The sequence below is a fragment of the Acinonyx jubatus genome, chromosome A2 (genome assembly GCF_027475565.1).
Source record: "Acinonyx jubatus isolate Ajub_Pintada_27869175 chromosome A2, VMU_Ajub_asm_v1.0, whole genome shotgun sequence".
Lineage (NCBI taxonomy): Eukaryota > Metazoa > Chordata > Mammalia > Carnivora > Felidae > Acinonyx > Acinonyx jubatus.
Genome location: NC_069383.1, coordinates 115,083,442 through 115,099,161, shown reverse-complemented (window position 1 = coordinate 115,099,161; position 15,720 = coordinate 115,083,442). Strand labels below are relative to the sequence as shown.

Here is a 15,720-nt window from a genome sequence, read left to right as displayed (position 1 = left end):
GAGGACACACTCCCCCTCACCGGAGCCCACGTCCAGTGTGACTGGAATCACAAGGATGTTACACAGATACCAGCTTTGTGTATGTCGGCTGGGGGTTCAGCCAGCCTACAGGGACCAGGGTCTTGGAGAATGTTGTTCTAATACACTGACAAACAGGAGTGAACATGAGCTTTTTAGGGAGGGGTTGGGATAATGCAGGAAGAATTATAAGCAATATGAATTTATTTAACTATTTTGGAAACAAAACCCCCCAAATAATGCCTGAAACCCAAAAGGTACATAAAAATGGCCAAAAATATTTTAAAATAATAGATTTGAAGATCATTTGTAGCTTTTTTCTCCTAACATGAGTGCTTTCAGCAGGACACTAAATTACAAACCATATCAAATCATGTTAAGGCAGATGATCTATCTGGTTGCACTTGTAACTACTCCTGGGGAAGGAATCTTGTTGGAGCTATTCCTCCCAGCGGTTTGGTCAGTTGGTCCAGGAAAGGGCAGTCCTGGAGTCAGCAGGAGGGGAGCTGAGCCTTTCCTGTCTTGTCACTGCTCGTTCTGCTGGCCCTCTGTGACGGAAGTGGACACAGAACCTTGGCCCTTGTTGACATCACTGATGCACACCCACTGCCCGTCGACAGACTCCTTCCACAGGGTCACCTGCAAGCCAGTGCACACAGCCTGTTACAGGTCTGCACCCTTCCCTCTGCTGTCCTTACCTTCCCAGATCTTCAGCAAGACGGTGACAAAGGATGTTTCTGACTTAGCTCCCCCTCACAGGAAGAACAACAAATATTCATGAACAAGAAGCCACTGAGCAAATCCTAGAAGACAGGAATGTGGCTGAAGCACCCCCTGCCCGACCAAAGAGACCAACTCCTTGTACCAGAAGGATAGTCTGGAAGGCTACATGCTGACTGCATGGCCCCCACCCAGGTTGACTCAACACCACATCCAACTTGTTTTTCCAGGGGGAAAGGAGCACAGGGGTGACATCCAGTCACTCAGCACTGTAAGTCATGGCCTCGTGGGATCCCTCATTCTGGGCTCCGCCCCATGGGGACTGCAGGCACATCTGTGGGTTTCAACTACTCGGAATCTGATGGTGACTAAGTGGGGTTCTTAAGTGGTCAACACCACAGGGGAGGCATGGTCCACCTCCCGGTCACCAGGTCCAAGTGAGATAGAATCATCATGCCCATGCACTGGGTGGGCTTCCCGGAACCAGCACTGTGTTATTAACAGACCAAGTTCCTAGCTGCAGAGCCCAAGCAGTAGTCCCAACCAGTATCTCTGCTCATCTACAGCACCAAGGTGGGGGTCCAGTCTGCCCCAGGGAATGCTCTACAGTGCAGTTCTGCCAGCTCTTGAACCTGGTCTGCCCCCACCCAGGCAGAAAGGCTGAGTCACAGCTCCACTTGCTGCAGTTCCTGGCTCTTGGTCTCTCATCCAGAAAGCCAATTTACAGACTCTTGTAGAGAGCCCAGTCCTGACTGTAGGAAGCCTGACCAGAGAATCCAGGTCACATTGACACCCACTAGCTTCACTTGGGCAGGGAACTCGAGTCAGCAGTCCTACCTGCTGTTCTCACCCAGTGGAATACCCTCTATGCTCAGAACTCAAACAGTTGCTTCACTAAAAAACAGACCCTAACAGCAGCCACACCTGTCCAAGGACCAGGAATGACCAGAAACCCAACTGCGCTGACCGGTCAAACTATCTGCCAAAGTGAGCCTGCAACGTTTGGAAGAAGGGACCACTTAACTCCAATGCAGACACCAACACGAGGATCATAGAAAGCCAGGTAAATGTGACACAACCAAATGAAACTAATAGAGCTCTACAATGGACTCTAAAGACAGGAAGACGTATGAACTGCCAAGAGGCCCTAAATAAACAGGGCTACAAAAGACATGTCAGAATCATCAAAAGTCAAAGAATTTTAAGAGCAGCTAGAAAAAAAAAGGTTACATATAAGGGAACCCCCATAAGACTGTGAGATTTCTCAATAGAAGCTTTTCAGGCCAGAAGAAAATGGGATGACACAAAATACTCAAAGCAAGAAAAACTATTAACCAAGGCTACTCTACCAGGCAAAAGTGTCCTTCGGCAATAGATAGACTTTCTTGGACAAACAAAAGCAGAGGGAACTCATCACCGCTACATCTGCCTTACAAGAAATGCTAAAGGGAGTTGAGTATAAATAAAAGGATGCTCATTAACACTATACAAGGCAGCATAAAACTTACTGGTGATGATAAAGTTGGATTCTGTAATATGGTGATGTTAGTGCATAATTCACTTCTAGCTCTAGTTTAAAAGATAATGTAGTAAGAAATAACCATGGTAGTTAAATAACCATAACTACAATAACCTGTTATTAGTTACACATTATAAAATATATAAATTGTAACATCAATAACCTAAAATGTGAGGGGGAGAAGTCAAAGTGTTTAGATGTTATTTTAAAACACAGTGTTTTAAAATGTCTTATGTAAACCTTATAGCCACAAGGGAAAAACCTGTGGTAATATTAGACCAAAGAACATGACAAGTCAAAGCATACTGATACCATAAAACTTCAAAACACAAAAAAAGAAGGAACAATGTATCAAGAAAACCACAAGAAAATAAAATGGCAATTGTGTAAGGCCTTAATAATTAATAGTTACTTCAAATATAAATGGTTTAAACTCTCCCGGGGAGACAACACCTGGCTGAATGAATAAAAAAAAACCAAAAACACAAGATCCAACAATATGCTTCCTATAAGAGATTCACTTCAGCCTTAAAGACAGAGATGGAGTAGGGATGGAAAGAGATACTTTAAGCAAATGGTAACCACAAAGAAAGCAGAGGTAGCTATATTTATATCAAATACACTTTAAAGTGAAAATAGTAAAGAGAGGGGTGCCTGGGTGGCTCAGTTGGTTGAGCATCCGACTTCAGCCCTGGTCATGATCTCACGGTTCACGGATTCAAGCCCTGCATTGGGCTCTGTGCTGACAGCTGGGAGCCTAGAGCCTGCGCTTCTGATTCTGTGTCTCCCTCTCTCTCTGCCCCTCCCTCTCTCAAAAATAAATAAAATGTTAAAAAATAGTACAGAGAGAGGGATCAACACACCAAGAAGATGTAACAATTATAAATATATAGATACCCACCAATGAAACATCTAATTATATGAACCAAAACTAAACAGAACTAAACGGAAATAAAGAGTAACACAAAAATGGTTGGGGACTTTAATACTCTCAACAATGGAGATCATCCAGACAGATAGATAATAAGGAAACAGTGGATTTGAACAATAGTACAGAACATATGGGCCTAACATGTACATAACCTTCTGACAGCAGAACATAAAGTGCACATGAACATTTCCTATATGTTACACCACAAAACGAGTCTTAGCAAATTAAAAAAAAATTAAACCAATTATCTTCTCTAACCACAACGGTATGAATACAGCAAGATATCAATAGCAAGAGGAAACTGAGAAATTCACAAACACATGCAAATTAAACACTGAAATTATTTTGAATCAAACGAAAAACACAATATACCAAAACTCACAGGATGCAGCAAAAGCAGTTCTTAGAAGGAAGTTCACAGCAATTAATGCCTACATTCAGAAACAAGACCTATCCCAAATAACCTAACTCTATGCCTTAAGGAATCAGAAAAGAACAAACTTTGTCCAAAGCTAGCAAATAATAAATATTAGAGCAGAAATAAATGAAATAGAGAAGAAAATAGAAAAGATTGACCAGAAGAGTTGGTTGGTTGACAAAACTAACAAAGTTTACCTAGATTAACCAAAGAAAAAAGAGGACCCAAAACAACAAAATTATAAATGAGAAAGGAGATATTACAACTGATCATCACAGAAATACAAAGAAAAGTAAGAAACTACTATGAAACAACTCTATGTCAACAAACTGAACAAGCTAGAAAAAATGGACAAATTCTTAGAAATGTTACCAAGACTGAATCAGGAAGAAACAAAAAATCTGAATAAAAAATTTTATAAAAATTAAAAAATTTTCTGAAATACAATATCTCAACAGTAAAGAGACTGAATAATAATTGAAAATCTCCTTGTATAAAAAAAGCCCAGGGCCAGATGGCTTCACTGGTGAATTTAAGCTAACATGTAAGGAATGAATACCAATCCTCAAAATATTCCAAAAAAAAATTTTTTTTTAAGAGGAGGAAATACACCCACACACTCATTTTTACAAGGCCAACAACTGCCCTTATACCAAAGCCAGAAAAGGCTACTACCAGAAAATAAAACTTTGGACAAATAACCCTGATGAATATAGATGCAAACTGAATTTGGCAGTACACTAAAAGGATCATTCACCATGATCAAGCAGGATTCAGACATGGAATGCACGGACGGTTCAACATATGCAAATCAACCAATGTGATCTGTTTGTGATAATGCTTAACAGATTAGGTATAGAAGGAACATACCTCAATAATAAAGGTCATGTGATAAGCCCACAGCTAGTACAATACCCCATGGTGAAAGGCCAAAAGCTCTTCCTTGAAAATAGGCAATAAGAAAAGGGTACCCACTCTTACCATTCTTTTTCAATGTAATACTACAAGTCGTTGCCAAAGCAACCAGGCAAGGAAAAAAAAAAAGTCATCAGAACTGGAACGGAAAAACTAAAATTGTCTCTATTTGCAGATGACAAGATGTTATACACAGAAAATCCTAAAGGTTTCATCAAAAAGCTTAGATCTAGGGGCGCCTGGGTGGCGCAGTCGGTTAAGCGTCCAACTTCAGCTCAGGTCACAATCTCACGGTCCGTGAGTTCGAGCCCCGCGTCGGGCTCTGGGCTGATGGCTCAGGGCCTGAAGCCTGCTTCCGATTCTGTGTCTCCTTCTCTCTCTGCCCCTCCCCCCTTCATGCTCTGTCTCTGTCTCAAAAATAAATAAAAACGTTAAAAAAAAATTTTTTTTTTAAAAAAAGCTTAGATCTAAACAGTGAATTCATTAAAGTTGCAGGATACAAAATTAATGAAAATCAGTAGTGTTTCTATACACTAAGAATGAATTATTCAAAAAGAAATAAAATGATCCTTACGATAACAAAAACAATAAAATACTCATGAACTTAACCAAAGAGGTGAAAGATCTCTACTCTGAAAACAAGACAGTGATGAAAGAAACTGAGAATACAAATAAATGGAAAGGTATCTTGTTCATAGATTAGAATAATTAACATTGTTAAAATTTTAATACTACCAAAGCCATCTATAGGTTCAATGCAATTCCTATCAAGATTCCAATGGCATTTTTTTTTTTTTTTGACAAAGATAGAAAAAAGAGTCCTAAAATGTATATGGAACCACCAAAGACCCTAAATGGCCAAAGCAATCCTGAGAAAGAACAAAGTGGAAGGAATCCTACTTTTTTTTAAAAGTATTCTTTTTTAAATGTTTTTTTTTGAGAGAGAAAGACAGACCATGAATGGGGGAGGGGAAGAGAGAGAGGAAGACCAAAGAATCAGAAGCAAGCTCCAGGCTCTGCACTGTCAGCACAGAGCCCAATGTGGGGCTCGAACTCATGAACTGTGAGATCATGACCTGAGGTGAAGTCGGATGACTGAGCCACCCAGGCGCCCCAGGAATCCTACTTTTTAATTTCAAGCTATTAAGCTATAGTAATGGCATAAAAACGAATAGATGGTACTGACATAAAAACAAATAGGTCAATGGAATCAAAAGCCCAGAAATAAACTCAAGCATATACAGTTAACTAGTATTCGGCAAGGGAGCCAAGAATACTCAATGGAGAAAAGACTGTCTCTTTAATAAATGGTGCTGAGTAAACTGGACATTAACATGTAAAAGAATAAAATTAGACCCTTATCTTATACCACTCAAAAAAACTAACTTCAATTGCATTAAACACTTAAATATAAGATCTGAAACTATCGAAACTCCCAGAGGAAAATATATGAAAACAAGCTATTTGGGTGCCTGGGTGGCTCTAAGTGTCTGACTCTTGATTTCGGCTCAGGTGATGATTCTCATGGTTCATGCCTGCTTGGGATTCTCTCCTTCTGTCTCTCCCTCCACCATTCACACACGTGTATTCCCTCTCTGAAAATAAACTTAAAAAAAAAGAAAAACTCTTTGACATGAGTCTTGACAAAGATTTTTTGGTTGTGACATCTAAAGCAAAAGTAACAAAAAATAAGTTAGCAGGACAGCATTAACTAAAAAGTTTCTGCACAGCAAAATAATCAACAAAGTAAAAAGACAACCTTACAAAATGGGAAAAAAATATTTGCAAATCATACATCAGAAGAGGAGTTAATATCCAAAATATCCAGGGATGCCTACATGGCTCAGTGGGTTGTCTCTTGTTTTTATAGATTTATGTTTTAAATTTATTTATTTTGAGACCGAGCACATATGCGTGTGCATGTGCATGAGCAGGAAACGGGCAGAGAGAGAGGGAGAGAGGGAATCCCAAGCAGGTTCCGCACTGGCAGCCCAGAAACTGACATGGGGCTTGAACTCACAAACTGTGAGATCATGACCTGAGCCAAATCAAAGGTCAGATGCTTAACTGCCTGAGCCACCCTGGTGCACCAATTAAGCATCCAACTTGACTCTTGATCTCAGCTCAGGTCTTGATCTCAGGGTCATGAGCTCAAGTTCCATCTTGGGCTCCCCGGTGGGTGTGAAGCCTGTTTACAAACAAATGAAAACTCCCCACGCCACAATATATCCACAGAAGACTAAAACTCCATACCAGAAAGCCAAAAAATACAATTAAAAAATGGGCAAAAGACCTGAATAGAAGATTTCTCCAAAAAAGATATACAAAAGGCCAATAGGTATGTGATAGTGAGAGATAAGCATCTCACTCAGCATCTCTAATCACTGGGGAAGTACAACCATAGGAGAATATCACCTCACACATGTTAGCATGGCCATCATGAAAAAGACAAAGACACAAGTATTGGCATGGATGTGGAGAAAAGGGAACTCTTGTGCATTACTGGTGAAACTATAAACTGGTGTAGCCACTATGGAAAACAGTACGGAGGATCTTCAACAAAATTAAAAATAGAACTATATGATCCAGCAGTTCAACTTCTGGGTATTCATCTGAAGAAAATGAAGAGACTATCTTGAAAAGTATCTGCATCCCCGGGGCGGCTGGGTGGCTCAGTCAGTTAAGCGTCCGACTTCGGCTCAGGTCATGATTTCATGGTTCATGAGTTTGAGCCATGCATCAGGGTCTGTGCTGACAACTCAGAGCCTGGAGCCTGCTTCAAATTTTGTGTCTCCCACCCTCTCTTCCCCTCCCCGGCTCCCGTTCTGTTTCTCTCTCAAAAGTAAACATTAAACACACCCAAAAAACCAAAAACCAAAAACCAAATACTGATGTTGTTTTAACCAAGTTGCTACAGGTTCTGTAAGAGGATACGGGATACAGCAGTGGTTCTCAAAGTGTGCTGTCTAGACCAGGGCATCTGCCATAATGGGGAGCTTGTGAAAACTGCAAATTCTTGGGTCCCTGCCCAGACCCAGTGATTCAGAAATCCTGGGGGTGGGCTTGGCAATCCATGTTTTAACAAGTTAAATACTAAAATCTGAGAAGTGTGCTAGAGGAAGACAACAGATGCGTTAAGTATGTTATTTCAACACTGACATAAACAGTGGAATAAATAGCTAAGCACTGGAAAGGTTTATTTCTGGAGAATGAAAATTAGACTGCATTAAAAAAATTATAACCTAATAAAAACTACTTCAAGCTATGTACGTGTATCTGGTAAAAAATAATAATGATTTTAAGAATTCCTGCTTTAGCAGCACCTGGGTAGCTCAGTCACTTAAGCGTCTCACTTCAGCTCAGATCATGATCTCACAGCTTGAGAGTTTGATTCCTATGTTGGGCTCTGCTGATAGCTCGGAGCCTTGAGCCTGCTTCAGATTCTGTGTCTCCCTCTCTCTCCTGTTGCTACCCTGCTCACACTCTGTCACTGTCCCTCTCAAAAAATAAACTTGAAAAGAATTTTTTATAATTAAAAAAAAAAAAAAGAGAATTCCTGCTTTAGAGTCAGACTATTTACTACATATGCACTATGCAGAATGCTCTAGACTGCAAACTAAGTCCTTTAGTGAAGGAATGCTATGCAGACAGCAATAGAGTTGAGCTCTTTGTAGCAAACAGTGATAAAGAAGAGTTGAGAAGCATAAAAGAATAATGGCAGCAGAACCCAAATGTGGAATGTGCATACAACCAGCCACTTGCCCATTGCCTTGTAAATACTACTGTAGGGCTCCTCAGGCAAGTCAAGGTCGGCTGGGCTGTCCTAGGTGCCACCAAACCTGGGGCCTAGTCCCGCCTCTGGCACTTACTAGAAATAAAGAGGGTTAGATTAGTTATCTTTGAGGGTCATTCCAGCTCTAAAATTCTATGGCCTGGAGTAGAGGCCTGCTACATTTCTAGGACTACTGTACATGAAAGGGACCCCAGGCTGGATGAAAACTGCCCACAGAGTCTCAAAGATATCTATATCTATATCTATCTATCTATCTATATATATCTATAGATATAGATATAGATATATATTTATTTATTTAGAGAGCGTGCACGTGCGCAAGCAGGGGAGGGGCATAAAGAGAGGAAGAGAAAGAATCCCAAGGAGGATCCACACCATCAGCAGAGCCCGATGTGGGCTCGATCCCACCAACTGTGAGATCATGACCTGAGCCTAAACCAAGAGTGGGATGCTCAACCGACTGAGACACTCAGGCGCCCCTCAAAGAGATACTGTTTGTACTCCCATGTGCACAGCATTACTGACAACAGCCAAAGGAGGAAGCACCCCTGTGTCTACCAATGTATGTGTAAATAAAATGTGGTAGAAGAGTATTAGTCTTAAAAAGGTAGGAAACTGACATATGGTACAACACAGATAAGGATACTATGGGAAGTGAAAGAGGCCAGTCACAAAAAGACAATTACTGCATGATTCCACTTACATGAGTTCCCCAAAGTAGATTCACAGATAGGAAGTAGGATGGTGCTTACTGGGGTCTAGGGGCTGGGTTGGGTGGAAGTTAGTGTTCAGTGGGGACAGAATTTCAGCTGGGTAAGATGTAAACAGTTCTAGAGACGCATGGTGGTGATGGTCGCACAATAACGTGAATGTACTCAAAACCACTGAACTGTACACCTAAAAATGGTTACGATGGGTAAACTTTGTATGTATTTTGCCAGGATTAAAACAAAAGGCTGCCTCTAGGAAAGAAGAAGTAACAAGCTACTGCCATCTCCCTATTTTACGCCTCTTTTCTCAGGCAGACGGTCCATATGTAACTTTAAAAAGCAGGTTTCAGGGGCGCCTGGGTGGCGCAGTCGGTTAAGCGTCCGACTTCAGCCAGGTCACGATCTCGCGGTCCGTGAGTTCGAGCCCCGCGTCGGGCTCTGGGCTGACAGCTCAGAGCCTGGAGCCTGCTTCCGATTCTGTGTCTCCCTCTCTCTCTGCCCCTCCCCCGTTCATGCTCTGTCTCTCTCTGTCCCAAAAATAAATAAAAACGTTGAAAAAAAAAATTAAAAAAAAAAAAAGCAGGTTTCAAAGCAGTGGTCATGGCTGTTCAAGCACATTTGCTTTGTTGCTATACTGTCCTGAACTACTCTTTGTTTTACTGTTTTCCAGTGGCTACTTTGCCTCCATGTCCCTTCCTTTATATGGCTTATAGCCCAGTAGGGAGAGGTATATGGTGGGTGAATAATACTCATGAATTATACAGATTTTTAGAAATATGTCTCTTAGGTGTCTGACAGAAACCCTCCTATCTTTTTGCTTTTGTTTATGAGGTTTTTTTTTTTTTTTTTTTAAATCTATTTACTTTTTGGCCGTGCTAATTGAATGTCACCATATGACAAGGTGGTCAAATGGTTAAGGTGATGGGACTATCAAGGCAGTGACTTGGGATTTAATCTGGGCCCGATTGCTGGCTCTGCCATCTAAAAGCTTTGTGACCCCTGTGCATGTCAAACCACTTCTGCCAGCTTCTTTCGTATTTGTAAAAAGGGGACAAACAACCTCTGGGGGCTTGGGGGTGGAGGTACAGGGGACTGTAAAATTTAATGATATAATTAAGAGACATACTCAAAACACAGTCCTCATTAAGGATCCTTCTAAGCCTCTCATTACATGGGGAATTCAACTGTGCTTTCTAATGGGCCTAGTAAAGACAAACAGGGCCCTGTCTACCATGTCATGGAAATGGGGTGTACCTTATTGTCTCCGCCTGAGACAGCCAGGATGTTGGCGGTGATGGACCAGCTCACATGCCACACAACATCATTGAACTTGTGCAGGAGTTTGGGGGACCACGTATTGCTCGAGATGTCATCACAGGTCCAGATGAACACACGACCATCCTGGGAAAAGATAGGCTAAAGTCAGGGAAGGTAAGGCAGGGATCTTGCACTGGGGATATCTGCTCAATCTGGAGCCATATTGGACTTTTGCAGGAATAGGGTGGGGGATTCAGCACAAAGCACAGCCAAGGCCCTCCTGGGTGTGCACAGCTGTGATGGCCAGTGTCCAGCCCAGCAGCCGTGCTTTTATCCCTTTACCCCAGGAACACGTTTCACATTCGAGTCTCCCAGGTTCCTGTGCTCATACTGGTTTCAGGTATGGACTTTGCATTGCTGCTAACTGTAAAATTTTCTCTGGGTTTTCCTCCTGTCTGCCAAGTCCCCTCCTTATTTTGGCTCCCTTGGGCTCTGTCTATATTTTCTCAACCAAATAGGTATGGCTGTCTATAAACCAAGCTCAGAGAATGAGAAGGGACAAGTTTAAAAAGTCCCTCTCAAATTTAGGATGAAACATAACAGGCTCAAATGAAGCCTGGCTTAACCTTTTCAGTGGTGGGTTAGCACATAATTTAAGGCTTGTCCTTGGTTTTTCTTTTGTGATCTGTGAAGACAGAATAGGTAGGTGAGTCCAAGACCTTATTAGAACTTCCAATTGCCCCTAGACTCCACTTGGGAACACTCCCAGAATGTACCTGGGCAGCTCTATTTCCCAGCCATACAATGCTGAGGATGGGAAATTGGTCCCAAATTTGACCCAGCTCGTGGCTCAGTGGAGACAAGCCACTTGTGCCTTTTGATCAAGTCTTCGCTACAGGATGACCTGGGTCTCCTACTTGCACTGGTCCAAAGGTGCCTGTTGCCCTACCCTTACCTTTAAAAGACTTTACCCTAGGGGGACTATAAGGGCTGACGGGACTTACTCAGAGATTAAACAACACGGGAGGCTCTCATGGGTCTGAGCTGACCTGGGAGCAGCTGGCGATGGTGCTGGTGGGCAGGCCAATGGAGGGGGCCCAGGCCACATCTCGAACCCAGTCACTGTGCGCTTCTAGCTTCTGTTCCTCCTTCCACTGGCCATCCTCCTCCTCCCTGACAGGGGAGATGAAAGGAAGAATGCAGCAGGTTGCAGCCCAGGTGTTTTCCCACACCTCCATTCCACCCCCAGCCCATGGGCTTTGCAGGGGCCAAGAAGCTATTCCATCTTTCTGATTTCATTTATTGACCTTGTAGATTTTTACTCAGTTCACCAGCTATAAAGAAACCCTCCAAGAAATGCTCTGTTCCCTCACAGCCAATGGTGCCGGCAATTGGGAATTAGGTGAAGAATTAAAATGCTTGAGCAAGGCCAAGTTGTTTTTAAAGGATGTCCTCTGACAGATTGAAAATGGTATTCTATCAGCAGGAGGGGAAAAAAGGGTGATCCTGTTTCTTGTGAACTGTGGCTGAGTCGCAGTAGGTAGGGTGGAAGGTAAGAAGTGTCCCCTTGAGGATAAGTCCACCAACCCCACTTACTTCCACAGCTTGATGAGGTTGTCACAGCCGCCTGACGCAAACTTCTTGATGTAGTTGGGCTTCTGCCCCGATGGCTGGTCTATGAGGCTTCCAGGTACAACAGCAGGGGCCCAACTGACAGCATTGCAGCCAATCTGTAAGGATGGGGATTGGGATGACTTTGCCCTTTTGACTTGCAACAGAGCACTGCTTCTGCAGATCCAAAGCTGCAGTTCATATCCCCTCCAATTCTCAGGACAGGATTAAGTAGGACAGCTATTTTGATGAATTAAGGATTAGCCACCATAATGCTTTTCAAGGAGCCCTAACAGTGCCTTTATTTTTCAGCAATATATTTAAAGTAGGAGAAACTCCAGGGAGTTTAAGAAACAGAACAGTTTTCAAAAATATGAAGGGATTCAGAAAACCATGCAAAGTAAATACATGGCTTAATGAATTAGTCTAAAGCATTCTTGTAACCACTACTTGCTCAAGATAGCAAATTACCATTTACCCAGGAAGCCTTGTAATTATGTCCTACGTGAATCATAGCCCTCTTCCCCAGTAACATTTTCCTAACTTCTAATTTCTTACCTTTTTTTTCTTTTTAGTTTTGTCACCCAAATATGCATCCCTAGACACTACAGTGTGGTCTTGCCATTTAAATGTTTTTTTTCAAAATCTTTTTTACATTTCCTCATTTATAGATTCCCCGCTCTGATCTTTTTTCTTTACAATTTTTCTGTTGAAGAAAGACCAGTCATCCGACCTGCAGTATCTCAGGCTGATTTGTTCTTTCTCACTTGGTTCAACACTTTCCTCTGAATTCCTGAAAACTGTCAGCTGGATCCTAGACTGGATCAGACTCAAGTTTGACCCCTTTGTTAACACTACAGGCAGTATTCTTTCATTGGGAGGCAAATGACATCAAATTGTCTTTTTTATGTTATTAGCATCTGTCAACAGTTTATGTCTCTTTCAATTCACTGGACATTACAAAATGGTGATATTGTAATTGTATTCATTTCTCATTTATTATTAGGAATAAGCTAGACATGGGGCAATTCCCCTCATTAATATTTGGATCCTCATGGGTACAGATCAGATAGGAAAGGCAGGTCAAATGCTTGACACTTTTGAACTGGTTTCCTGACGGTCTTCAAGGATGATTGATTCTCTCTTTATATATCATTATGAACTCATAGATCTAAGCATATCTGATGGGTTTCAGTTCATTTTTTTGACACCTAAACTGCAGTGTGTGTTCAAATTGGCTTTCCGACATAATTCTAGTATGTCAAAATACATCTTTGATTATTTCTGTTAAGTATGACAAGATATCACAGACTCATCTTGTACATTTCCTGCCTCAGACCTGAGATCAGCCACTTCCTCAGGAATTAGGGTTTCTTTTGGTGAGAAATTATTTCAAAACTATAGACTGGTGCTAGGGATGCTCGCTGCCACATAATCATTTTATCTCATTTTACACATCGGTCTCAGTCACTGCCAATGTATGGAGGTGGGAGGGGCGTGTTTTGTGTGTATGGTACCAACATTAAAAGATTCTGACCTCCTGCTCTGCTTGTGCCCACTTTTTAAATAGTTGTCCATCCACTACCTTAATAGAGCACATGGCCAGTACATCCTATACTCTGCCTTATAACTCATTTGGTCTTATTTCTCTACAGTTAAGTATACTTGATGTCTTTCCAATCATTTTTTTTTTTGTCTGAAGCTTATTCTCAAGTAGATCCCTCAGGAAGGGCGAGTGGAAATAAGTCCTTGAGTTTGTGTATAGCACTAACAGTTTACGTCCTTTATACTCCAATATAAAATTTTATGAAGGGCTTTGAGGTATTATTGACATAAAGGCACAATCTGATGAACTCTGACACAGGTTTACTCTGTAAAACTACCACTACAACCAAGATAACAGACATGTTTCAAAGTGCTGAAAGAAAAAAAACTTCCAACCCAGAATACTCAGGGAAGTGAAGCTATTCAGAATTGGAGGAGAGAGAGTTTTCTAGACAAGCTAAATCTAATGGGGTTCATGACTACTAAGCTCACCATATAAGAAATGTTAAAGGATCTTCTTTAAGCTGAAAATAAAGGGTGATTAGTAACAACAAAACATTTGAAAATAAAAATCTCACTGGTTAAGGTAAATATAGGAAAGTTGGTAGGTTAATCACAGCTAAAGCTAGTATGGAGGTTTAAAGACAAAAGTAGTAAAAATATAACTCCAATAATTAGTTAGGGGATACACAAGATAAAAAGTGATGTCAGAAACATAAAATGTGGGTGGAGGGAGAGTAAAAAATGTAGAGCTTTAGAATGCGTTCATGTGTAAGTTCTTCTCAACTCCAAACAGACTGTTATAAATATGTTATAAATAAATGTAAGCCTCATGGTAACCACAAAGCAAAAATCTAAAGTAGATACACAAAAGATAATGAGACAGGAATCTAAGCATACTACTAAAGAAAGTCATCAAGCCATAAAGAGAACAAGAAAGGAACTACTAAACGGCCAGAAAACAATGAACAAAAATGGCAATAAGTACATATCTATCAATAATCACTTTCAATGTAAATGGCCTAAATACTCCAATCAAACGACAAACGGTGACTGGATGAAAAAACAACACGCATCTATAGGCTGCCTAGAAGAGATTCACTTCGTACCTGAAGACACATAAAGACTAAACTGAAGGGTTGGAATAAGATATTCCATGCAAATGGAGGCAAACAAATAAACCAAAACCTGGGGTAGCAATGATTAGGTCAGACAGAATAGAATTAAAAACAAAGATTATAAAAAGAGACAAAAGAAGGGCATTCCAAATGATAAAGGGATTAATTTTAAAAAATGGGAAAAATATAAGCACATGGAGACTAAACAACGTGCTGCTAAACAACCAATGGGTCAATGAAGAAATCAAAGAGGAAATAAAAAATACACTTGGAAAAAATGAAAATGGAAACACAATGGTTCACAATCTTTGGAATATAGCAAAAGGAATTCTAAGGGGGAAATTTATCGCGATACAGGTCTACTCAAGAAACAAATCTCTAATAATCTAACCTTATACCTAAAGGAACTAGAAAAAGAGCAAACAAAGCCTAGGGGTACCTGGGTGGCTCAGCTGGTTAAGCGCCCGACTTCAGCTCAGGTCATGACCTCATGGTCCGTGAGTTTGAGCCCTGCATCGGGCTCTGTGCTGACAGCTCAGAGCCTGGAGCCTGCTTCAGATTCTGTCTCCTTCTTCTTCTCTCTGCCCCTCCCCCACTCGCACTCTGTCTCTGTCTCTGAATAACAAATAAATGTTAAAAGGATTTTGAAAAAAAAAAAAAAAAAAAAAAAAGAACAAAGCAAGCCCAAAGGTGGTAGAAAGAAGGATATAATAAAGATCAGAAAGGGAATAAATAAAATAGAGACTCAAACTACAACAGAAAAGATCAATGAAAGAGCTGGTTCTTTAAAAAGATAAAAAAAAAAAAATTGATAAATCTTTGGCCACAATCATCAAAAGTGGACTCAAATCAGAAATGAAAGAGAAGAAATTACAACCTACGCCATAGAAATATAAAGGATTATGAGACTACTATGAAAAATTATATGTCAACAAATTGAACCACCCAGAAGAAATGGATAAATTCCTAGAAACATACCATCTTATAAGACTGAATGACATCTTACAAGACTGAAGAAACAAAATCTGAACAGATGGATTACTAGTAATAAAACTGAATTGGTAATCAAAAGACTTCCAAAAAAAGTCTAGGACCAGACGGCTTCACAGGTGAATTCTACCAAACATTTATTTTTTTAAGGTTTTACTGTTAAGTAATCTCTACA

At 40.8% G+C, this 15,720-nt stretch overlaps 1 protein-coding gene across 2 annotated transcripts in view; it reads right to left on the bottom strand.

The window, feature by feature from the left end:
* Positions 1-204: 204 nt before the first annotated feature.
* SEC13 (SEC13 homolog, nuclear pore and COPII coat complex component) overlaps positions 205-15,720 on the bottom strand; it is a 35,001-nt gene continuing 19,485 nt past the window's right edge. For both annotated transcript variants that reach the window (XM_015069356.3, XM_027042636.2), the window contains exons 6-9: positions 11,878-12,011; positions 11,331-11,454; positions 10,279-10,425; positions 205-657 (exon numbers count right to left, since the gene is read on the bottom strand). In XM_015069356.3, coding sequence (XP_014924842.1) covers positions 544-657; positions 10,279-10,425; positions 11,331-11,454; positions 11,878-12,011 — 519 coding nt within the window. In that variant the 3' untranslated portion in view covers positions 205-543. The remainder of the gene's footprint in view (positions 658-10,278; positions 10,426-11,330; positions 11,455-11,877; positions 12,012-15,720) is intronic.